Source organism: Hypomesus nipponensis, chromosome 25 (assembly GCF_054491055.1).
Source record: "Hypomesus nipponensis isolate SF chromosome 25, ASM5449105v1, whole genome shotgun sequence".
Lineage (NCBI taxonomy): Eukaryota > Metazoa > Chordata > Actinopteri > Osmeriformes > Osmeridae > Hypomesus > Hypomesus nipponensis.
In genome coordinates, this window is record NC_140385.1 from 775,001 (window position 1) to 798,310 (window position 23,310).

General features: G+C 51.8%; 3 protein-coding genes across 3 annotated transcripts in view; 1 reads left to right on the forward strand and 2 right to left on the reverse strand.

The window, feature by feature from the left end:
• LOC146221569 (uncharacterized) overlaps positions 1 to 3,875 on the forward strand; it is a 10,159-nt gene extending 6,284 nt beyond the window's left edge. The window contains exons 7-14 of the mRNA XM_084692046.1: positions 5 to 250; positions 829 to 1,103; positions 1,464 to 1,673; positions 1,764 to 1,822; positions 1,929 to 2,187; positions 2,293 to 2,467; positions 2,857 to 2,948; positions 3,038 to 3,875. Of these exons, the coding sequence (XP_084548172.1) occupies positions 5 to 250; positions 829 to 1,103; positions 1,464 to 1,673; positions 1,764 to 1,822; positions 1,929 to 2,187; positions 2,293 to 2,467; positions 2,857 to 2,948; positions 3,038 to 3,148 (1,427 nt within the window). The 3' untranslated portion in view covers positions 3,149 to 3,875. The remainder of the gene's footprint in view (positions 1 to 4; positions 251 to 828; positions 1,104 to 1,463; positions 1,674 to 1,763; positions 1,823 to 1,928; positions 2,188 to 2,292; positions 2,468 to 2,856; positions 2,949 to 3,037) is intronic.
• Positions 3,876 to 6,316: 2,441 nt separating this feature from the next.
• Positions 6,317 to 16,343, reverse strand: LOC146221570 (serine/threonine-protein kinase DCLK2-like). The gene is made up of 15 exons (XM_084691352.1): positions 15,257 to 16,343; positions 12,175 to 12,515; positions 10,688 to 10,814; positions 10,455 to 10,574; positions 10,257 to 10,345; positions 9,229 to 9,298; positions 8,831 to 8,936; positions 8,690 to 8,747; positions 8,422 to 8,541; positions 8,077 to 8,223; positions 7,853 to 7,986; positions 6,920 to 6,997; positions 6,724 to 6,820; positions 6,544 to 6,624; positions 6,317 to 6,462 (listed from the first exon to the last, which is right to left on the reverse strand). Exons 1-15 carry the CDS (start codon positions 15,660 to 15,662, stop codon positions 6,346 to 6,348), a joined length of 2,091 nt encoding a protein of 696 aa, XP_084547478.1. The 5' UTR covers positions 15,663 to 16,343; the 3' UTR covers positions 6,317 to 6,345.
• Positions 16,344 to 18,015: 1,672 nt separating this feature from the next.
• On the reverse strand, positions 18,016 to 21,739 carry LOC146221571 (endothelin receptor type B-like). Its single transcript, XM_084691353.1, has 7 exons — positions 21,227 to 21,739; positions 20,942 to 21,069; positions 19,826 to 20,024; positions 19,389 to 19,541; positions 19,138 to 19,271; positions 18,808 to 18,916; positions 18,016 to 18,367 (listed from the first exon to the last, which is right to left on the reverse strand). Exons 1-7 carry the CDS (start codon positions 21,737 to 21,739, stop codon positions 18,266 to 18,268), a joined length of 1,338 nt encoding a protein of 445 aa, XP_084547479.1. The 3' UTR covers positions 18,016 to 18,265.
• Between the last annotated feature and the right edge of the window lie 1,571 nt (positions 21,740 to 23,310).

Genomic DNA, 23,310 nt, shown 5'->3' on the forward strand with positions numbered 1-23,310 from the left:
ATAGACCTGCCCTCCCTCCCACCTCGCCCCCCTCCCAGACCTCCAGCAGGCCCTAGAGCCAGTGCAGTGATGCCTCCCCAGGAGAGGAGCACCCTGGCTGGGCAGGTTGTTCTGGCTCTGCCCCCTAAACCCTCCACAGACCTCCAGAGCCCCCCCTCTTCTTCCTCCTCCTCCCTCCCCAAGGCCACGCCCCCTCGTCCAGCTGTCACTCACAAACCATCAGCACCGACGTCAGGCCGCAGAGCCAGCGGTGAGTGTGCGTGTGTGTGTGTGTGTGAGAGAGTGTGTGTGTGAGAGAGTGTGTGCGTGTGTGTGTGTGTGAGAGAGAGAGAGTGTGTGTGTGTGTGTTAGAGTGAGAGTGTGTGAATGAGGTAAGCCCCTGGCTGCAGTGTACAATAGAGTGTTTGAGAGTGTGAACAGGGAGAGAAGGAGAGAGAGGGAGAGAGGGGGAGTAGAGAGAGAGAGGAGAGAGAGAGAGAGGGAGGAGTAGTAGAGAGAGAGAGGAGAGAGAGAGAGAGGGAGGAGGAGTAGAGAGAGAAAGAGGTTATTTATTACGTAATACAGCATGTGAAATGAAAACAACAGGATCTGTGTGTGTCAGTATATTTCATCCAGCCTGAGTGAGCCCCTGAGTGTTGGTCCATGACCCATCTGTTAGCAGGAGACTGCAGCCCCCCAGCCCCAGCCTCCAAACCTGGCCTCAGGCCTCCCTCCCCAGCCTCCAAACCTGGTTTGAGACCCTCTGCCTCTAACCCAGGCTCTGCCCCATCCCCAGCCCAAAGGAAGACCCCCCCCTCCAAACCTGCAAGCTCTTCACCTGACCCTCCTCTTCCTCCCCGGTAAGGCTGTGTTCGTTCCTCACACATACACACACACACGTACACACACATAAACACACACACACACTAACCTCTCTCTGTCCCAGGCCTTCAGGGGTTAAGCACCTCCCCCTGCGCCCTCCTCCAATCAGGGCCAGCCCTGGCAGACCACCCCCTCCCCAGACTGGGCCAGCCAATCAGACACGGGGTCAGAGGGCAAGCAGGAAGGGCCCGCCTCTTCCTCCCAGACCCACACCTGGACACCCTCTCTTCAACAGCTACATGGTACACACACACACACACCGGCACACACACACACACACACACCAGCACACACACGCGCACACACACACACACACACACACACAGGCACACACACACACACACCAGCACACACACACACCAGCACACACAGGCACACCAGCACACACAGGCACACACACACACACACACACCAGCGCACACACACCGGCACACACACACACACACCGGCACACACACACAGGCACACACACACACCGGCACACACACACACACAGGCACACACACACACACACCGACACACACACCAGCACACACACACCAGCACACACACACACACACACCAGGTGGTCTGGTCACTAAATCACCGCGTTTGTGGCTTAGAAACAGGAACAGGAAGTGCTGGGGGTTCTGGAGGACACAAGCCCCTCCCCCAATGAAAGCCTACTGGATGATAAAGAGCTACAGGGATCAACGAAGGTCATCACTCCTCTCTCTGACCAATCAAAACCTCTCCTTGAACTGGACTATGAATCAGAACATGTCGACCAATCAGAGCCAGTCTGTAAAGAGAAGAACCTATCGGAGCTGCAGGTAGGTGTTACATGTTGAGGAAGAGGATGAAGAAGACTAGTTTTGGTTTGTTTACCTACGCAGGTCTCTCTCCCCCTCTCTCTCCTTCAGCTCATCTTACCAGACCACCTCAGTCATCAGAAGAACATGACCACACCAGCACCTGGCAGGTGAGCCGACACTCACACACACTCACTCAACCACACACTCACACACACTCACTCAACCACACACTCACACACACACACTACAGACCCCCTGTGTGTGTGTGTGCAGTGGCCCGTGGTGTGTTGCCAGATTTGACTTTGAGGGAGCGGACAAGGATGAGCTCACCTTCTCCCAGGGTGATGTCATCGCCCTGACTGAGGTGATTGGTCTAGAGTGGGGGCGGGGCCAGGTCCACGGGCGAATGGGGATCTTCCCTCTCAGCTTCACCCAGGGGGTGGAGCAGCTCTCCCCGTCGTCAGGGAAACGGATGGTTGCCCACACGACATCCGAGTTGACAACGGAGACTAACACACCTGACCACGATGAGGTACACACACACACACACACACACCTTCCTGACCACATTGAGTATATGTGCTAGAATGTGCTCATTTGTTGTAATGTGTCTGTGTGTGTGTCTGTGTGTGTGCAGGGGGAGGGCTGGGAGGTGGCTCTGTTTGACTTCCCGGGTCAGACTGCAGACGACCTGTCCTTCCTGAAGGGGGCGCTGATCACAGTGACCCAGCGCGTCGACGCAGCCTGGAGCAGAGGAAGACTGGGCAGCAGGGAGGGCCTCTACCCCTCCGCCTTCACACGCCCCTGGACAGGTACACACACACACACACACACCTGGACAGGTACACACACACACACACACCTGGACAGGTACACACACACACACCTGGACAGGTAAACACACACACACGCACCTGGACAGGTACACACACACACACACGCACCTGGACAGATACACACACACACACAAACACCTGGAAAGGTACACACACACACACACACACCTGGACAGGTACACACACACACACACACCTGGACAGGTACACACACACACACACACACACACCTGGACAGGTACACACACACACACACACACACCTGGACAGATACACTCACACAGGTACACACTCACACTAGCTACAGTGAACTAGACAGTCTCTCCACCTGTCTGTTTTGGTTTCACTTCCTGTTTTCTCTGCAGCTAAGCCAAAAGCAGGCCAGACTATGGTTGTGGGTGTGGCCCAGGTCTTGTTTGACTTCAGCGCAGAAAGTGAGGATGAACTGACTCTGAAGGTAGGTCGTGTGTTACAGAGTGTGTGTGTGTGACTATTTGTACTGTCACCTTTCAGTTCATTAACCCCCCCCCCCTCCCCTCCACACAGGCTGGTGACCTGGTAACAGGGGTGGAGTCTATGGATGAGAAGTGGTTTATTGGGGATGCAGGTGGGAAGCGTGGTCTGGTGCCCAAAAACTACATATCCCTGCTGACCTGAGGACTACAGAACTACACATCCCTGCTGACCCGAGGACTACATATCCCTGCTGACCTGAGGACTACAGAACTACACATCCCTGCTGACCCGAGGACTACATATCTCTGCTTACCTGAGGACTACAGAACTACATATCTCTGCTGACCTGAGGACTACAGTACTACATATCCCTGCTGACCTGAGGACTACAGAACTACATATCCCTGCTGACCTGAGGACTACAGAACTACATATCCCTGCTGACCTGAGGACTACAGAACTACATATCCCTGCTGACCTAAGGACTACAGAACTACATATCTTACATTCTGGAACTCTTCTAACTGGACAAACTTCTAGAACACTACTACATTTCAAAACTCTACAAACTTCTAGAACTCTACTACATTCTAGAACACTACTACATTTCAAAACTCTACAAAGTTCTAGAACTCTACTACATTCCAGAACTCTACACTACTACTTTGTTTTGGATTCTAAATACTATTGCAGCCTAAAGATGATTGTGGAGGTTGTACTGATGTTTGTATTGTGGTTCTAGGGCGGACTAGTTAGACCAGTTCCTGACACTGCTGCCTGTGGCCCTGAGCCTGGAATGTGGGCTCCTGGCACAAGACAGGTCATGTCATGGCTGTCGTGTGTTTACGTGTTTGACTGGTTGATAACTGTGCTACTCTCAGATTCCTGCCAAGCTTTTTAATCCAAATAAAATCCTGATGAGATGTAATGATGGTGATTCCTGATTCTGTGTTTCTCTGAGCCAAGGTGCTCAGATATGAGCTACTGCCCTCTGGTGGTGACAGGAGGAAGTGCAGTGCCTTGTAGGAACCTGCTGTTGGTGGACCTCTACAAGGAGGGAGTGTCAATGGAGAGAGAAACCTTACAGCTGCTAACAGGAAGTGGTGAGACCTACTGGCTGCTCCTGTGGTGTGTCTGGGTGTGTTTTAACGTGTGTGTTAACGTGTGTTGGTGTCTGGGGGTGTGTTAACATGTGTCTGTGTGTGTGTTTGTGTCTGGGTGTGTGTTAACGAGTGTCTGTGTGTGTGTGTTAACGTGTGTGTGTGTGTGTCTGGGGAAGGCGATGGTGGTAGTATGGACAGTTCTTTACTGCAGCTACCAAATGCTGTTGAAACCGCCGGACCCTGACCTCTGACCCCTGCTGTGCTGAGGAGGACCCTGACCTCTGACCCCTGCTGTGCTGAGGAGGACCCTGACCTCTGACCCAAAAGCCACAGCATGAGGCAGCAGTTCCACTCCAGGTTCTATGTCCTACTACACACAACATAGACATGCAGACAGGTTGTTCAATATAGGAGCGGAAGTATACGTTTCATGTATTTAATGTTATTAGTTCCCAAAAATGAATGCCCAAACAAGGTTCATTCCAGCACACAGCTATTCCACCTGTTAGTCTGTAGGTTTACTGTCCTTGTCGGAGCCGCGGTGGACTCAGGGTTGTGGTGTTCACTTGAATTTCTTATCTTTCACAAACCGCAACTGTTCAGGTTTCTATTGTGTTTCCTGTCTGAGTCGTTTCAGCACGCAGACACAGCATGGTTCAGGTTTTATTATCACAGTTTGATGCACTTTCTGGTTCCTTCGTTTCACAAATACAAAGCAGGATTGTAACCCTGTTTACACACACACACACACACACATAGGGCTACATGGGTGTTGGCTTGGGAACGTATGATATGATATTGTCAGATGGTTCGACCAGGAGGAGGGAGTTTCACACCATCACTATGATCATCATCATCATAATGGTTTGAGTTTCTGGTCATAACAAGTAGAACTTGGTTCAGAGGCCTGCAGCACTTGTACAATACTTCTAAAACCCTTCTACAGTAGCTGTAGTGCTGCAGAGCTCAGAGGAGGGACATGTGGTGAAGAGTCTAGAATAATAACAGAACTCTAGAACTCAGGAGCACTCTGGAACACTGAACGGTGGGATTGTTGTTTAACAGGTACAACTACGGGTGTAAAGAAGAGTCAGCCAAGCTAGGAGACCAACTGCTCATCTGTCCTCCAACACACACACACACACACACACACACTCCTAGGACTGAAATATCAAGATGAGACTAAAGCGCTGGGTCATGATTCCCCAACAACAGTTTCTGAGGCCAGCTCTCTCTTGGAGACCGCTACAGGAATCCTACTGGACACACACACACACACACAATACTATATACAGGATGATATGTACACACTATACACACACACAACCCTCTCCTTGGAGGTGTCAGAGGGAGGGGGAGGGGGGTGGAAGACAGTAGAGGAGAGATCGCTAAGAGAGATATGAGTAAGTTAAGGAGAGAGAGAGAGTCGGAAAGGACACGAGAGGGGAGGGGTCTGATCAGCAGAGAGGAGAGGGGAGGGGAGGGGTCTGATCAGCAGAGAGGAGAGGGGAGGGGAGGGGTCTGATCAGCAGAGAGGAGAGGGGAGGGGAGGGGTCTGATCAGCAGAGAGGAGAGGGGAGGGGTCTGATCAGCAGAGAGGAGAGGGGAGGGGAGGGGTCTGATCAGCAGAGAGGAGAGGGGAGGGGAGGGGTCTGATCAGCAGAGAGGAGAGGGGAGGGGTCTGATCAGCAGAGAGGAGAGGGGAGGGGAGGGGTCTGATCAGCAGAGAGGAGAGGGGAGGGGTCTGATCAGCAGAGAGGAGAGGGGAGGGGTCTGATCAGCAGAGAGGAGAGGGGAGGGGTCTGATCAGCAGAGAGGAGAGGGGAGGGGTCTGATCAGCAGAGAGGAGAGGGGAGGGGTCTGATCAGCAGAGAGGAGAGGGGAGGGGTCTGATCAGCAGAGAGGAGAGGGGAGGGGTCTGATCAGCAGAGAGGAGAGGGGAGGGGTCTGATCAGCAGAGAGGAGAGGGGAGGGGTCTGATCAGCAGAGAGGAGAGGGGAGGGGTCTGATCAGCAGAGAGGAGAGGGGAGGGGTCTGATCAGCAGAGAGGAGAGGGGAGGGGTCTGATCAGCAGAGAGGAGAGGGGAGGGGAGGGGTCTGATCAGCATAGAGGAGAGGGGAGGGGTCTGATCAGCATAGAGGAGAGGGGAGGGGAGGGGTCTGATCAGCATAGAGGAGAGGGGAGGGGAGGGGTCTGATCAGCATAGAGGAGAGGGGAGGGGAGGGGTCTGATCAGCAGAGAGGAGAGGGGAGGGGAGGGGTCTGATCAGCAGAGAGGAGAGGGGAGGGGTCTGATCAGCAGAGAGGAGAGGGGAGGGGTCTGGTCTGGAGGGTGGGGCTGGTCTCCGTCTGGGCGGGGGGCACAGATGATGTCTCCATGGGAACACTGTGACCCTCTGCAGTAGGTTCATCCTGGAGATAACACACAATGGTGAGTAATGTCAGAAAGCTGAGTGTGAGTGTGTGTGTGTGTGTGTGAGTGTGTGTGCGTACCGTCACCCAGGGTTGAGACAGAACTTCCTCGGCTGTGCAGCGAGACCCCACGTTCACCTGCAGCATCTGACCAATCAGCATCTGAGACATGGGTCACATGACAGAGTCAGTAATAGGTCTTCAGCTTGACCTTTTCTCATATGATTGGGTTGTGCACTGTGGAGTTGTGATGTTCTCTACCTTGGCAGGCAGGCTGATGTTGTCCCAGTCGGGGGAGGGGAACTCTAGCTTCCCCCTCAGGATCTGCTCAAACAGCTCCTCCTGAACGTTGTTCTCACTGGAGGAGGGGAGGAGGGGGAGGATGTTATGAGTATGGATCAGTATTGATTCCAGTAAGTGTTTGTGTATGTGTGTGTGTTGGGTCGTACCAACTGACCTACGGAAGGGGGGGAACCCACAGAGCAGGATGTAGGCAATCACTCCTGCAGCCCAGATATCTACCTTAAGACCGTACCTGACACACACACACACACACACACACAGAAGGAGGGTGAGATCAAGGTAGTAGTTTATCTTTTAGTACTCGCTCACACTGCCCCTCTCTCGCTCACACACACAAACACACACACACAGACACACACAGACAACTGTATCGTAGAACGGAAGTTTAAACAACAGTACAGTTCAGACAGAGACAGGAAACATACACACCTGCATACACAAACCACTCATCTCTCTCGCTCACACACACACACACACACACACACACATACACACACCTGCATACACAAACCACTCATCTCTCTCGCTCACACACACACACACACACACACCTGCATACACAAACCACTCATCTCTCTCGCTCACACACTCACACAAACCACTCATCTCTCTCTCGCTCACACACACACACACACTGTACACCAGCCACTCCACTCTCACACACATTCAAACACTTATCTCTCTCTTTCTCTCTCTGACACACAAGAGAGTGAATAGGGTTTTCTTGTGTGTGTCTGTGTGTGTGTGAGTGAGATGAGTGCTTATCTTGCTGTCACGCACACAAGAAAAGATTAACCTAGCTTCTCTCAAACAGATTGTCTCCATCTTTCTCCGTCTCCCTCTCCCAAACAAATACTGTCCAACAATGTAGTAGTCGTAGAATGTTGGCGTACTAGGACGTTAGCTTACTACAATGTTAGAGCTTGAATGTTGGAGCTCTAGAATGCTAGAATTCTAGAATGTTGGAGCTTTAGAATGCCAGAGTTCTAGAATGTTAGAGCTATAGAATGAAGTCGTTTTGAGAATGTTTTGATTGCAATACCTCACTCACAGACACACACACACACAGACAGACACGTGGCTGTACCCTGTCTCTGCTATGATCTCCGGGGCCACATAGGTGGGGGTTCCACAGACGGTGTACAGGGGCCCCTCCACCAGCGTGGCCAGGCCAAAGTCCCCCAGCTTCAGAGACTTGGTACTGTCTGGATACTCACACACCTGGGGACACACACACACCATCTGACATGGGGAAAGAATGGAGGCAGAAAAGTGTGTGTGTATATAGTGTGTGTGTGTGTGTGTGTGTACCAGCAGGTTCTCTGGCTTGATGTCCCTGTGCACGATGCTCATGCTGTGCAGGTACTTGAGGGCTCCGGCCAGGTTGAACACCATGGCACTGGCGTCTCTCTCTGTGTACTTGGTGGAGGATGTGATGGCATCGAAGAGGTCCCCTCCCTGCAAACACACACACACACACAGTTAACACATACATATACACACATACGTATAAACAACACCAACAAACAAACAGACTTTATCATTATGAAGATTTACGGTATTTGTGTCAAATTCATATTGAAATAAATGTGTGTAGTGTGTGTGTAGTGTGTAGTGTGTGTGTGTAGTGTGTGTGTGTAGTGTGTGTGTGTGTACCTTGACCAGCTCCATGACCAGGAACAGCTCTGTGGGAGTCTCGTCCACCTCAATCAGCTGGATGATGCTGGGGTGGCGAACCTTCCTCAACACAGCCACCTCGTTCTCTATCAGGTGCTCCTGCTCACACACACACACACACACACACACCATACACACACACCATACACACACAACAATACTGATATCATTACTAAAAATCAATCAACACTGAGTTTGTGTACTGGTATCAATCAATCCTGAACACTGTTGTTGCTGAGTACATTACCTTCCCACAGCAGCGAGCTTTGTCAATGATCTTCAGAGCAAACTCTTGTCCTGTAGACCTGACACACACACACACACAGCATGTCACCAGCAGGATATCACGCTACTACTACTGTGAGTGTGTGTGTGTGTGTGTACCTACCTCTCCACACACTCCTTCACCACAGCAAAGTTCCCGTCTCCGATCACACGGCCCACCTGGTACTTCTCTCTGATCTTACAGGACGACAGCTCTGTGTTCCCGTTCACTGGAGCACACAGGGCAGGGCAGGTCAGCACGCGCGCACACACACACACACACACACACACACACACACACTGCTTCATGCTGGTTGGCATGGTGAGGTGGCGTGATATTGCCAGATGTGCCAACCTGTATCACACACATGCACACACACACGTGGATACACACAGGTAAACACACACACATGCAGACATGCACACACACACGTGGAAACACACACACACACGTGGAAACACACACACACACGTGGAAACACACACACACACACGTGGAAACACACACACACACACGTGTACCTTCAGGGCTGAGCTCGTCTGTGTGATCTGCTGCACCATTTACATCTGATGAAGCATGAAGAGGAGAGATCTGAGGAGGGGAGGGGAGGAGGAGAGGAGAGGAGAGGAGAGGAGAGGAGAGGGGAGGGGAGGGGAGGAGAGGAGAGGAGAGGAGAGGAGAGGAGAGGAGAGGAGAGGAGAGGAGAGGGGAGGAGAGGGGAGGGGAGGAGAGGAGAGGAGAGGGGAGGGGAGGGGAGGGGAGGGGAGGGGAGGGGAGGGGAGGGAGGGAGGAGTGGAGGGGGGAGGGGAGGAGGAGAGGGGAGGAGGGGGAGGGAGGAGGGGAGGAGGAGGAGAGGGGAGGGAGGGAGGGAGGGAGGGAGGGAGGGAGGGAGGGAGGGAGGGAGGGAGGGAGGGAGGGAGGGAGGGAGGGAGGGGAGGGGAGGGAGGAGTGGAGAGGGGAGGGGAGGAGGAGAGGGGGGGAGGGAGGACGGGAGGGGAGGAGGAGAGGGGAGGAGGGGGAGGGAGGACGGGAGGGGAGGGGAGGGGGAGGGGGAGGAGGGGGAGGGAGGACGGGAGGAGGAGGAGAGGGGAGGGAGGGAGGGGAGGGGAGGAGGGGAGGGAGGAGTGGAGAGGGGAGGGGAGGAGGAGAGGGGTGGAGGGGGAGGGAGGACGGGAGGGGAGGGGAGGAGGAGGAGAGGAGAGGAGAGGAGAGGAGAGGAGAGGAGAGGAGAGGAGAGGAGAGGAGAGGAGAGGAGAGGAGAGGAGAGGAGAGGAGAGGAGAGGAGAGGAGAGGAGAGGGGAGGGAGGAGGGGAACAGAGGGAGGAGAGAGGAGAGGAGAGGAGAGGAGAGGAGAGGAGAGGAGAGGAGAGGAGAGGAGAGGAGAGGAGAGGAGAGGAGAGGAGAGGAGAGGGGAGGGAGGAGGGGAACAGAGGGAGGAGAGAGGTGAAAGAGGACAGAGAGAGTTTAGCCTCCAGTAATGTCATAAGTGCTTCTTCTTTTCTTGAGACATCTGTACTCTCCTGGTCCCTCCACCCTCCCCCCTCCTTACCTTGAGGTTGTGCCTGGCTCCTGGGCTGGTGGGGGAGGGGCTAGCCCTGGCTGACCTCACCACAGCTGCCTGCCCGGCTGTCTCATTGGCTGGAGAAGGGAAAAGATGATCAGTCTGGGATTGGCCAAATTAAGTGATAATAAGCAGTGTGAGTGCTAGTGTCTGATGAGTTAGAAGTGTTGGGGCTGCAGTTACTACCTGGGCCAGGTGACTTGGTCCTGGGCGGAGTTTTGGGCAGGGTTTTGGCTGAGGTGCAGAGGCTTCTGGGTAATGTAGGCTTGAGGGGAGTGGTGGAGCGAGAGGACTTCAGTCTGGACTCTGAAAGAGAGAAATAGAAAAAAGATAGATGGAATTAGATAAACACCCATCAATCATTCAATGAATCCACTAATGAACGGACCAATGAGCAGTGAGAATGGTGATGACCTCACCGCTGAGGTAGGGCGGGGTCTTGCCGCTGTGCGTGAGCAGGAAGTCATCCTGAGCGTAGCGGAACTTCTCCAGCCCACACGCCATGAACACATCATCATCCCCGAAGAAGTCCTGCAGGCTGGTCACCTGGGCAACACACACACACACTCAGGTTACCTAGGCAACGCATACACACACACTGGTGACCTGGGAAACACACACACACATTGGCCAACTACGCAACACACACGCACACGCTCAGGCAACCCACACACAGGTTACCTAGTAAACACACACACACACATCCTTGTCACCTAGGAAACATGCACATTGGTAACCTAGGGAACACACACATAAACCCCAGTCCTATATATTCACTAGAGGTAGTCTCCATCCACAACTAATAAACCGTGTCACCAAGTCAGCAGTGTGTGTGTATGTGTGTGTCTAACTGTCAGACTGACTAAGCAGTCTGAGAGCTGGATGTCCCAGAATTCTAATCATGTTAGCCGCTGGCGATAAGATCACACACACACACACACACTCTCCAAAAATGTCTCGAGGATAAAATACAAACGTATATCAATCCTTTGAGAGAGAGAGAGAGAGAGAGAGAGAGAGAGGAAAGAGAGGGAAAGAGAGAGAGAAGCTTTTACAGGAATGATATGTACAGTTGCTAGGGAAAACTGGCAGCTTAGTCTGTTTGCTTGGCTGCACATGCGCGCACACACACACACAGCCCCACCCCTCCTGTGAGACAAGTGTCTTTTGTGTGACTGGGTGAGAAGCTCTCACAGTTAATACAATAGATGTCTCACCAAGGAACTCTCCCTCTCTCCTTCCTCCTCTCCCTCTCTCTCTCCGTTTTCCCTCTCTCCCTCTCCCTCCCCCTCTCCCTGTGAGTACATCAGTCTTTCAGGGTTCCCTCCTGTTCTGCAGAAGAAGCACTCTGGCATACTAATGCATCTCTCCTCTCCTCCTGCTCCTCCTGCTGCTCCTCCTGCTGCTCCTCCTCTCCTCTTCCCTTTCACCCTCTACACTCTCCCTCCGTTTGTTCTCCTTTTCCCTCTTAACTCTCTTCCCTCTCTCCTCTCTCTAATTTCTCCCTTTCTATCACTCTGCTGGACTGCCGTGTGTGTGTGACTGTGTGTGTGTGTGTGTGTGTGAGGAGGGAAGGGGAGAAAGTAGTTGCCATGGTAGCCACACTGCAGCACAATGGTAGCCTGCTCTAGGAGAACACACATACACAAGTTGTAAACTGTCTGTTCCAACTAACGGACCTGCAGATCATTGAGTTCTTGTAACTGTTAGACAGACAGGTAACATGCAGATAGACAGGTAACATGCAGATAGACAGGTACCAGATGTTAACCCTGCCTGTCTATATGACTCACATTCCTCCCCAGTCATGACACACACCCTGCCCCTCCCCTGCGCACACTCCTTTTTCTTGCCCCTCTCCCCAAACCAGTTCTTACCCCACCCTCGACCCCTCCTCCTTCCCCACCTGCTTGCCGTCTAGGGTGTAGATCTTCTTGACGGCTCCAGAGTCCAGCTTGATGGCGTCTGTGATGTCTTCCAGGACCTGGCTGAAGGACTGGGCCGTCTTCTTGTTCAGGAGGATCCTCACAGCCTTCCTGGGACGCCCCCCGCTACGGATCACCGTCACTAGCTTGGGCTTGATGAAGTCCTTTCCCTCCCCCCTGCCCTCCCCCCTGCCCTCCCCCCGGGCCCCCCCCACCCCGGGCCTCCCTGCCACCCCCGCCCCAGGCCTCCAGCTGGGGACAGAGATCTTGGAGTACTCCTCCTTCCTGAAGGGCTCATTGGATGCACACACATAGTTCTCTCCTTGGTGGGGAGGAAAGGGGGGGGGAGAGAGAGAGAGAGAGAGAGAAAGGGTTAGGAGACGTAAACACTGTGTGTGTGTGTGTGATGAGAGCAGACTTGACACCTGCTGTCTCCTCCAACCTGACTGCCCAGATCTAATCCTGAACCCCCTCACCCCTACCCCCCTCCCTCACCCCTATCCCCCCCTCCCTCACCCCTACCCCCTCCCTCACCCCTACCCCCCCCTCCCTCACCCCTATCCCCCCCTTCCTCACCCCTACCCCCTCCCTCACCCTTACCCCCCCTCCCTCACCCCTACCCCCATCCCTCACCCCTAACCCCCTCCCTCACCCCTACCTCCCCCTCCCTCACCCCTACCCCCCTTCCCTCACCCCCACCCCCCCCCCCGCTCACACACACACACACAGTGGCCCCAGGACGGCGTTCTGATTGCAGTTCCATTTGAAACCCTCAGATGTTGTTAGTATCATCTCAGAGTCACAGTGCTCCAGATCAATACATACTAAGCAGCCTTCCTCTGGTGTTAACCCTGTCAGTACACTGGTTCTGCTGTTCCACAGTCTATGTTCTGCTGTTCTTCAGTGTAGGTTCTGCTGTTCCACAGTCTAGGTTCTGCTGTTCCACAGTCTAGGGTCTGCTGTTCTTCAGTGTAGGTTCTGCTGTTCCACAGTCTAGGTTCTGCTGTTCCACAGTCTAGGGTCTGCTGTTCTTAAGTCTAGGTTCTGCTGTTCCACAGTCTAGGTTCTGCTGTTCTTCAGTGTAGGTTCTGCTGTTCCACAGTCTAGGTTCTGCTGTTCCACAGTCTAGGGTCTGCTGTTCTTCAGTCTAGGTTCTGCTGTCCCACAGTCTAGGTTCTGCTGTTCTACAGTCTAGGTGCTGCTGTTCTTCAGTCTAGGTTCTGCTGTTCCACAGTCTAGGTTCTGCTGTTCCACAGTCTAGGGTCTGCTGTTCTTCAGTGTAGGTTCTGCTGTTCCACAGTCTAGGTTCTGCTGTTCCACAGTCTAGGTTCTGCTGTTCTTCAGTGTAGGTTCTGCTGTTCCACAGTCTAGGTTCTGCTGTTCCACAGTCTAGGTTCTGCTGTTCTTCAGTCTAGGTTCTGCTGTTCCACAGTCTAGGTTCTGCTGTTCCACAGTCTAGGGTCTGCTGTTCTTCAGTCTAGGTTCTGCTGTTCCACAGTCTAGGTTCTGCTGTTCTTCAGTGTAGGTTCTGCTGTTCCACAGTCTAGGTTCTGCTGTTCTTCAGTGTAGGTTCTGCTGTTCCACAGTCTAGGTTCTGCTGTTCCACAGTCTAGGTTCTGCTGTTCTACAGTCTAGGTGCTGCTGTTCCGCAGTCTAGGTTCAGCTGTTCCACAGTCTAGGGTCTGCTGTTCTACAGTCTGGGGTCTGCTGTTCTACAGTCTAGGGTCTGCTGTTCCACAGTCTAGGGTCTGCAGGCGGCTGGACCTCACATGGATTACCTTATAAGGCAATCCACACCCCTCCTCCTCTCTCCCTCTCTCTGTCTGTGTCATTCAGTCTCCCTCTCTTCCCTCTTTCCTGTCTCCCTCTCTCCCCTCTGCCCCTCCTCCCCCTCTCTCTGTATCTAGCCCTCTCACTCTCTCTCTCCCCCTTCATCCCCTCAGGTAAGGACTGCCCAGTGTGACCTTGCTGACTGGTGACACTGTGTGACATTGGTTGCTATGCGGTTGCCCCCGACAACCACAGCATCTCTCTCCTTTAGCAGACGTGGAAAACGTTCTAGCAGGAACATTTTCATCATAACGTTCTAGCAGGAACATTTTCATCATAATCCTGTGACTCCCTGACGTAATCTCTCTTAGAGAGGAGAGGTGAGGAGATTCAGAAAGAGAAAGCAAGTTCTGATCCATGAAGGAGCCTGGACCTGGTCGCCAACAGGAAACCTCCTGGTCTCCATGACGATCAACAGCCAGTTTCCCAGTCCCTTCCTACATCTACCAAGTTGAACACTGGATTTGGGTGTTTCAACACCCATTGACACTTCCCTGCTGTATGACTATGTTTAGCTTGTGTTCTGCTCCTCTCTCTTACCAACCATCTCTGGAGGAGGGGTACCCTCTCTGAATTGCTCCTCCCAAGGTTTCTTCAATTTTTTCTGGAGTTTTTCTGGGAGTTTTTCCTTGTCTTCCTTGAGGGTTTAGGTTGGTTGAGGGGCAGTTCTATGGGCATATGTGAAGCCCTCTGTGACATGCTTGCATGTAAAAAGGGCTAAACAAATAAATGTTGATTCGATGCAAGCAAGTCCATCTCTGTTTCACTGCACCAGACTGGGCAAGTTATTCCATTATCCTGAGAGTCCCATTACTGCCATCCCTCCCTCCCAGTTTCCAGTCATGCTTCTTCCATCCATATCTGAGATTCATTCAATTATTATTTGATTGATTCCAGGCCAAATGCATTACAGATTAATGTGAATCATACACAGCCAATCACAGACATGCTGCAGCTCCACTGGCCAATCATAGACAATATGGAGCACCAATAGCCAATCACAGACAGACTTGAGGTCAACCAGCCAATCAGAGACAGGCTGGAGGTCCACCAGGAAGTGTGTGTGTTGCTGCTGGGGAGACAGTCTAACCTGATAGACTCACAGTGGTGATGGGGCTGATACTGATAATAACGAAAAAATCTGCGACCTTCATTAATATGATTTCATTGATGACGTGGACGTGAGTGATTGATGTGCACGTGAGTGATTGGCAGCTGTGTGTCTCTCCTTACCCTCCGCCAGTTCGTCCAAGCTCGTGATCTTGGTCCCGTCCACCGTGTAGATGGTGCGCACGCCCTGTGGCAGGTGCAGGTTGTCCGCGAGCGATCGAGTGAGTTCCATCAGCAGAGCGTCATAAGAACGAAACCGGTCGCTCGAGACTGCATACACCAGCCCTTTGAAGTACCGGTCTCCGTTCCGGTAAAATCTCACCTTTTTGGCACGCTTCTCCGAGGTGAGCGCTTGGAGTGTGCGCGTGCGGTAGTAGCTGCAGTTGGTGCTGTGCGCGGGGCTCGGGACCAGGCTGCTTCCCCGCGAGCCAGAGCCGGTGTCAGTGCCTTTGCTGCGCGTGGTCCGGCCCCGGCGTGTTTTATCCCGCTCATCAAAATGCTCCAGTTCAATACTCTTACTAAGAGACATTGCTGCTTCCGTAGTCTCACACGGTCCCAGTACCGAATCGTATCGTGGTGTAGACCTCACTAATCTCCGAGAACCACATGTGGATATGACCGGGATCCAAACAGAGCCTGGTCAGTTTCTTGTAACGGTAATGGCGAAGGTAAACTAATCACATCCCTGCATCAACGAGTATCGTCCTGCTAACGAGCCGTTCTGCCCGGTAACACCGCTGCGAACAGCAGCAAGACTACGTGAGCATGTTCCGTTGAGCTCCAGATCACGCTCCAATAGTCGGAAGGGATTCTCTGGTTTATCACCGTTAAACTCCACCCAATAGATAAGGCCAGTCAATCATGCCGGTAATATCCTCATGACAGGTTGATACCAGAATAATCGACAGTGCGCGGGCTCAGAGACGTTCACGGTGACAGGCGAGAACGGCTGTTGTCCTCGCAGGCGAAATGGTTGCTATGGGCTCTTGTGCGCTCCTTTCGAGGTCCCCGGTATCCCGGCGAATCCTAAATTAGAGGTTGAAGCGTCACAGACACTAAACCAACCGTGTTTCATTCCTTGCACGCCCTAGACACGCGTCGCCGGTTTATGGCTGCAGCGTTGGATGCGCGAGACAGCATGGCTGCGGCAGGGGAGAGAGAGAGACAGAGCGCGAGAGAGACGGAGACCGACAGCCCCTCCGCCCGTGATCGTCACATCCCTCCTCCTCTTTCTTTCTCGTTGCGGCGCGAGCTCCTCCAGCAGGTGAGCGGTGGACCGAACATCCACGAGACAGAGGCCAGAGGGTCGCAGCATGGTCCTAGTGCCCTACTGCTCCACAGTAGACGGGATGAACTCGCATAATGAGGTGTGGTACCCACAGATTTGAGAGAGATAGATGATAAGAGGCATAGAGATGGATAGATGGAGATATAGAGATATATTTGTAGAGAGATTGAGACGGTGATAGATGTCAGTGATAGAGATGGAAAATAGAGCTAAATATAGAATGATAGAGAGAGAGAGAGAGAGAGAGAGAGAGACATGGAGACAATAGAGAGCCTGTGCAGTGCCACCAGAACACCACAGGGGGCGCTGTGTGAATTCTGCTGTGCCAGGGATGAGACCTGGACACATTCAGATGAGTGCACAGAAACAAGTTTCCTTCATTGTTATATCAGCTTTATTATCATCAGAGGACATGAGTCACTGGCACAGCACACAGACTGTATGTGTGTCTCTGGAGAGGACAGGAGAGGAAGGGAGGGGAGGAGGAGAGAATAGGAGAGGAGGAGCGAAGTACAGGAGGACAGGAGAGGAGGGGAGGAGAGAGAAATGTCCGAAGAGCCAGAGGCGCTAAACCATGATTCCCAACCTGTGGGTCGTGGTCCACCAGTGGGCTGCTATGGTCATATTGGTGGGCTGCCAAACCAATGAAAACTAAAGTATGAAAGAAAAAAAATAGTGCTTAACAAATCTGACACCGGGGTCAGACTATCCGAACAGGAAAACAATATTCATGATTGCTACCACACTACACACCCTGCTACCACACTACGCACCCTACTAACACACTACACACCACACTACGCACCCTGCTACCACACTACACACCACACTACACACCCTGCTACCACACTACACACCACACTACACACCCTGCTACCACACTACACACCACACTACACACCCTGCTACCACACTACGCACCCTACTAACACACTACGCACCACACTACACACCCTGCTACCACACTACGCACCCTACTAACACACTACGCACCCTACTAACACACTACACACCACACTACACACCCTGCTACCACACTACGCACCCTACTAACACACTACACACCACACTACACACCCTGCTACCACACTACGTACCCTGCTACCACACTACACACCAACGCTATCCGGTTCACATACAGCTCTGTAACGTCTAATATGGAAAGTTGTGTTTCTCTTGTTTTACGGTGCGGTTTGCTCGGTTCACCTCGGGCAGCAGTGGGGGAGACAAACCCAGAGAGAGACACGGGAAGAGAGGGGGAGGGAGAGAGAGAAGAGGGAGGAGAGAGGGGAGGGGGAGAGAGGAGAGGGGGAAAGAGGAGAGGGGGGAGAGGGGTGAAGTGACAGGGGGGACTAGTTGAGAACAAGCAGAGAGGTTTGTTCCATATTGGTTTCATATGGTAACCACATGAGACATTTGTGTGTGTGTACGTCTAATTGGATGCTGCACAGTGGAAATCTAATCAAATCAGATTTACAACTTTTTCCTCATACAACCCCCCCCCCCCCCCGAACACACACACAACCAGATGTATAGAAAGGGAGGCCACTGGTTCATCAGTAAAATCACTTTATTTCCAGAAGCTTCCCTGTGACAGACAGCTGAGAGACTGATGGAGCCTCCTCTAACAGACCAGTAACTCACTTTTATACAGACTCTGAATATAGAAAACAGCATATAGAAACATATTTATTATCTATCTGATGATGATGAATGATTATGTTTTATTAAATATGATATAACACTTACGGAAATAACATATCTATATGATAATTATCTAAGCACTTTATAGTGGCCTCTCTCACACACACACACACACACACCCCGGCATGGCCAGTCTGGGTTCAGCGCTGGTCCAGGTCATGGTTCTTGTGCAGGAAGCTGGGGGTGATGGGAACCACACTGTTTACCACAGAAGAAGAATCACACCAACAACACAGACAGGACTGGGAGAGGGGGAGAGAGAGACAGAGCACTGAATTAACAAACATATTCTTTTCCTCAACAGCTCCTCCCTCTCTCCTTCCTTCCTCCTTCCTCCCTCTCTCCTTCCTCTCTCTCTCCTTCCTCTCTCTCTCCTTCTTTCCTCTCTCCATCCTCTCTCCCTCTCTCTCCTCTCCTTCCTCCCTCTCTCTTTCCCCTCTCTCCTTCCTCCCTCTCTCCCCCCTCCACTATCACATGACGTTGTAATTATATTTATAACATCCCTTCCTGGAACATGGCACTGTTTGGATCACTCTTAAACACACACATACAAACAAACACACACATATAAACACACACACTCTCACATTTTATCCATGTAGCAGATCCTTTTATCCAAAGCAGAAATATATACACACACACACTCCATCATATATATTTATCCACACACACACAGTCCTACCTTGAAGCAGTTTTTGAACTTCTTGCTGACAAAGTAGAGGATGATGGGATTGATGCAGGAGTTTACAGTGGCCAGGTTTATACTGAGATAGTCCAGCACCAGCAGGAAACTACACACACACACACACACAGAGTTAATGGGTTCATGCTTGTGTGTGTGTGTGTGTGTGTGTGTGTGTGTGTGTGCGTGCGTGCGTGCGTGTGTGTGTGTGTGCGTGCGTGCGTGTGCGCGTGCGTGCGTGCGTGTGTGTGTGTGTGTGCGTGTGCGCGTGCGTGCGTGTGTGTGTGCGTGTGTGTGCGTGTGTGTGTGTGTGTGTGTGTGTGTTCATACTTCAGCAGCTCACAGCGGCCAGCATCATAGGAGGAGTAGAGCATCTTCTTCAGGATCCGGCTGAGGTGGAGAGGAAACCAGCAGAGAGCGAAGATCACCACCAGACTGAAGACGGCCTTCGCTACCTCCCTCCTCTGGGGGGGAGGGGAGAGGGGGGAGGGGGAGGGGGGAGGGGGGAGGAAGGGTGCCTGTGAGGTCAGAGAGTGTGTGTGTAGTGTGTAGTGTGTAGTGTGGATGTGTGTAGTGTGTACCTGTTTCAGGTGTTCACTGAGAGCTATGCAGAGGCTGCCCTTGCGATGACGTAACATCTCGCAGGTCATCAGGCTGTAGAACAGCCCGGAACACGCCAGCGGAATGCAGAAGTAGAACCCAAACAGCCACCAGTCCTTCGCGTCCCTGTAGAACTGGAACATAACAGAGAGTTCTAGAACATGCGACCGGAGCACACTTCTAGAACCTGGAACTTTCAGACTAAAACATTCTAGAAGCATTTTGATGGTCCAGGGCTAGTGCTGGGCTGTATGCCAAAGAGCAATTAGATGTTCTTTTCTACAGCCTGGTTACACTCACACACACACACCTACACACACACACACAGAGCTGAACAGTGTTTACTCTAGATATGCATCCGATAGATTGCAGGCAGGGAACACACACACAGGACACATATTCACCCCCCCGTGCTCACCGTCATGAAGGGGGATTGTGGGTAAAGCATGCAGGTGTGCATGGAGGTGTTCCTGTAGGAGAAGGTGACCACGGTGAAGCCCAGCGCTTCAGGCACCGCCAGCAGCATGGACAGCAGCCAGATGCAGCAGATCTCCACCACCGTGGACCTGGGGACCCCCACGGCCTGCACCCTGCTCCACGAGGTCACCGCCCGGTACCTGCACACATACACATACACACACACACACAGATACACACACACAGTGCCCACACACACACATACAGTGTCCACACACACAAACACATATAGTGCCCACACACAGATACACAGACATCAGAATGAGTTTACAGAACAATTTGTGTAAGTGTATTCTGTGTGTATGTGTGTGGTGTGTGTATCCTGTGTATGTGTGTGCTGTGTGTATCCTGTGTATGTGTGTGGTGTGTGTATCCTGTGTATGTGTGTGGTGTGTGTATCCTGTGTATGTGTGTGGTGTGTGTATCCTGTGTATGTGTGTGGTGTGTGTATCCTGTGTATGTGTGTGGTGTGTGTATCCTGTGTATGTGTGTGGTGTGTGTATCCTGTGTATGTGTGTGGTGTGTGTATCCTGTGTGGTGTGTGTGGTGTGTGTATCCTGTGTATGTGTGTGGTGTGTGTATCCTGTGTATGTGTGTGTGGTGTGTGTATCCTGTGTATGTGTGTGGTGTGTGTATCCTGTGTATGTGTGTGGTGTGTGTATCCTGTGTGTGTGGTGTGTGTGTATCCTGTGTATGTGTGTGGTGTGTGTATCCTGTGTGTGTGTGTGGTGTGTGTATCCTGTGTGTGTGTGTGGTGTGTGTATCCTGTGTATGTGTGTGTGGTGTGTGTATCCTGTGTATGTGTGTGGTGTGTGTATCCTGTGTATGTGTGTGTGGTGTGTGTATCCTGTGTATGTGTGTGGTGTGTGTATCCTGTGTATGTGTGTGTGGTGTGTGTATCCTGTGTATGTGTGTGGTGTGTGTATCCTGTGTATGTGTGTGTGGTGTGTGTATCCTGTGTATGTGTGTGGTGTGTGTATCCTGTGTGTGTGTGGTGTGTGTATCCTGTGTGTATGTGTGGTGTGTGTATCCTGTGTGTATGTGTGGTGTGTGTCACCTGTCCACACTGAGGAAACACAGGTTGAGCACGGTGATTCCCACAGAGGTCTTCTGCAGGAAGGGAACCATCTTACACAGAAACACTCCCAGTGAGGACCCTGCGAAGGGCCAGCGCATCACCAGCAGCTACACACACACACACCACACACACACACACACAGAATACACACACACACACACACAGAACACTGTCAGCAGTTTGTTGTGTCATCATTTGTGTAGCTCTCTGCACCCAACCCATGAGGTGTGTGTGTGTTTCTACGTGTGTGTGTGCACGCCCCACCTTGTAGATGTTGATGGGGATGTCGATGGTGATGTAGATGATATCTCCCAGGGCCAGGCTGGCAATGAGGGCGTTGGGCCCCGTCCTCATGGCCCTGTTCTGGTACAGGATCCTCAGCAGGGTGCCGTTCCCCACCACGCCCACCACAAAGATCACCAAGCCCAGCGCGCTGTTCACATACTTGAAGGCTGTCTTTATAGACATGGCCTGCAGGCAGCTGGGGGGCGCTAGAGAGCGCAGGGGAACACCAGACACGTTGTTGGAGGAGGAGAGATGTGCAGGCTTGTCTCCAGCAGGAGAGACACGCTGTGCCCCAGGGAGGGGGAGGGTTCCTGGGGACGAGGTGACCGGGTGAGAGGAGTCAGGCTCTAGGACCCAGGGGGAGTCTGTACCACTGAGGAAGGCTGGATGGTTGTCACTCATCAGCCAATCAGAGGGCTCTGTCTCAGTCTGGTTGCTATGGCAGCGTCCTCGAGCAGCCAGTAACAGCACCAAGCCCAGGAGGGGAACCATGCCGTACTGAACCACAGAACCCTCTCTGGTTGTAGATGTTCCACTAAACGCAGGCAGGAACTCTCTGGTGCGGTCCTGTCCTCAGTAGAACCTGGAGGAACACAGTAGAACCTGGAGGAAGAACAGGCCAAACTAACCTTTTCATAAAATTAGCCTTGTTGTAAACGTAATAACCTTTTTATAAACCAACTAGCCTTGTTAACATACTAACCTTTTTACAAACCAACTAGCCTTGTTGTAAACATATTAACCTTCTGATAAAACTAACTTATTACTGGATGAAACCCTGAAGAAGGTTTGTTGCTTTGTCTCTTACCTGTCTGATGTCTCCAGGCCGGTCAGGGGCAAACCAGGGAGCTGCAAATGGACTGACTGGAGAGAGAGACTGAGAGAGAGAGAGACTGAGAGAGAGAGAGACTGAGAGAGGGAGAGACTGAGAGAGAGACTGAGAGAGGGAGAGACTGAGAGAGGGAGAGACTGAGAGAGAGAGAGACTGAGAGAGAGACTGAGAGAGGGAGAGACTGAGAGAGAGAGAGACTGAGAGAGAGACTGAGAGAGGGAGAGACTGAGAGAGAGAGAGACTGAGAGAGAGAGAGACTGAGAGAGAGAGAGACTGAGAGAGGGAGAGAGACTGAGAGAGAGAGAGACTGAGAGAGGGAGAGAGACAGATAGAGAGACGGGTGGGTGGAGGAGAATAGCAGAGACTGAGAGACACGAAGAGAAAGGGTGGAGTACAGAAGTTCTTCCTGAACTGAGAGACCAGAAATCTGTCACCCAGTTTTCTCTCCCTCTGCCAGATGGGACTACCCCTTCCCTCTCTCTCTCTCTCTCTCTCTCTCTCTCTCTCTCTCTCTCTCTCTCTCTCTCTCTCTCTCTCTCTCTGTCTCTCTCCTTCTCCCTTCCTCTCTCTCTCTCTCTCTCTCTCTCTCTCTCTCTCTCTCTCTCTCTCTCTCTCTCTCTCTCTCTCTCCCCCCTATCAGTTCCTACTTGGCCCCTCACCACTTCAAGAGAGATCATATATATTCCCCTACCCCCCTTCCACACTCACAATGTTACAGATAAAACAATCTTCTAAATTAAACTTGTTAACTTTTTTTTTATTGGCTGAACAAATCACACATCTTAGAAGTCTATCTTTTTTATATTGTGCTGGAAAATCTGAATGTTTGTGTGTGTGTGTGTGTGTGTGTGTCTGCATGTCTATGGTCACGTAGAGACTTATCTATGTATGCCCATCTTGACTTCCATAAAATAAACAAATCCATGTTGTGAAGGGAGGAGAAAGGCGAGGGGCAGGAAAGAGAGAGAGATAGACTATTTCATAAGTGTCATCATATATGATACTATGTTTCACTCATTGAATCTGTTACACAAATATCCGTACGTTCTACTTTTTACACTTTAAAGCCAGGCTCGTAACTTTAGTTTTAATTTGCATGATCCATATTATTTCTTGTCATTGCACACTTTTTTCCATTTCACGCACAGTAAACGTAAGCTAAGCTACCATGGAGCAGGGCAGAAGGCAAAACAAAAATAGAACATTTTAAAAATACATCAATAACAACTCT

What these genes read in the sequence shown, in the direction of transcription:
- LOC146221570 (XM_084691352.1), bottom strand. Translation starts at nt 15,662, where the DNA reads ATGTCTCTTAGTAAGAGTATTGAACTGGAGCATTTTGATGAGCGGGAT. An exon ending in AGACGAGCTCAGCCCTGAAG is followed by an intron (nt 8,937 to 9,228) that starts GTACACGTGTGT and finishes TGTGTGCTCCAG; the next exon opens with TGAACGGGAACACAGAGCTG. An exon ending in ACATCAGCCTGCCTGCCAAG is followed by an intron (nt 6,625 to 6,723) that starts GTAGAGAACATC and finishes CCCATGTCTCAG; the next exon opens with ATGCTGATTGGTCAGATGCT.
- LOC146221571 (XM_084691353.1), bottom strand. Translation starts at nt 21,739, where the DNA reads ATGGTTCCCCTCCTGGGCTTGGTGCTGTTACTGGCTGCTCGAGGACGC. An exon ending in TCCCCATCAACATCTACAAG is followed by an intron (nt 21,070 to 21,226) that starts GTGGGGCGTGCA and finishes GTGTGTGTGTAG; the next exon opens with CTGCTGGTGATGCGCTGGCC. An exon ending in AGTTCAAAAACTGCTTCAAG is followed by an intron (nt 18,368 to 18,807) that starts GTAGGACTGTGT and finishes CCCCTCTCCCAG; the next exon opens with TCCTGTCTGTGTTGTTGGTG.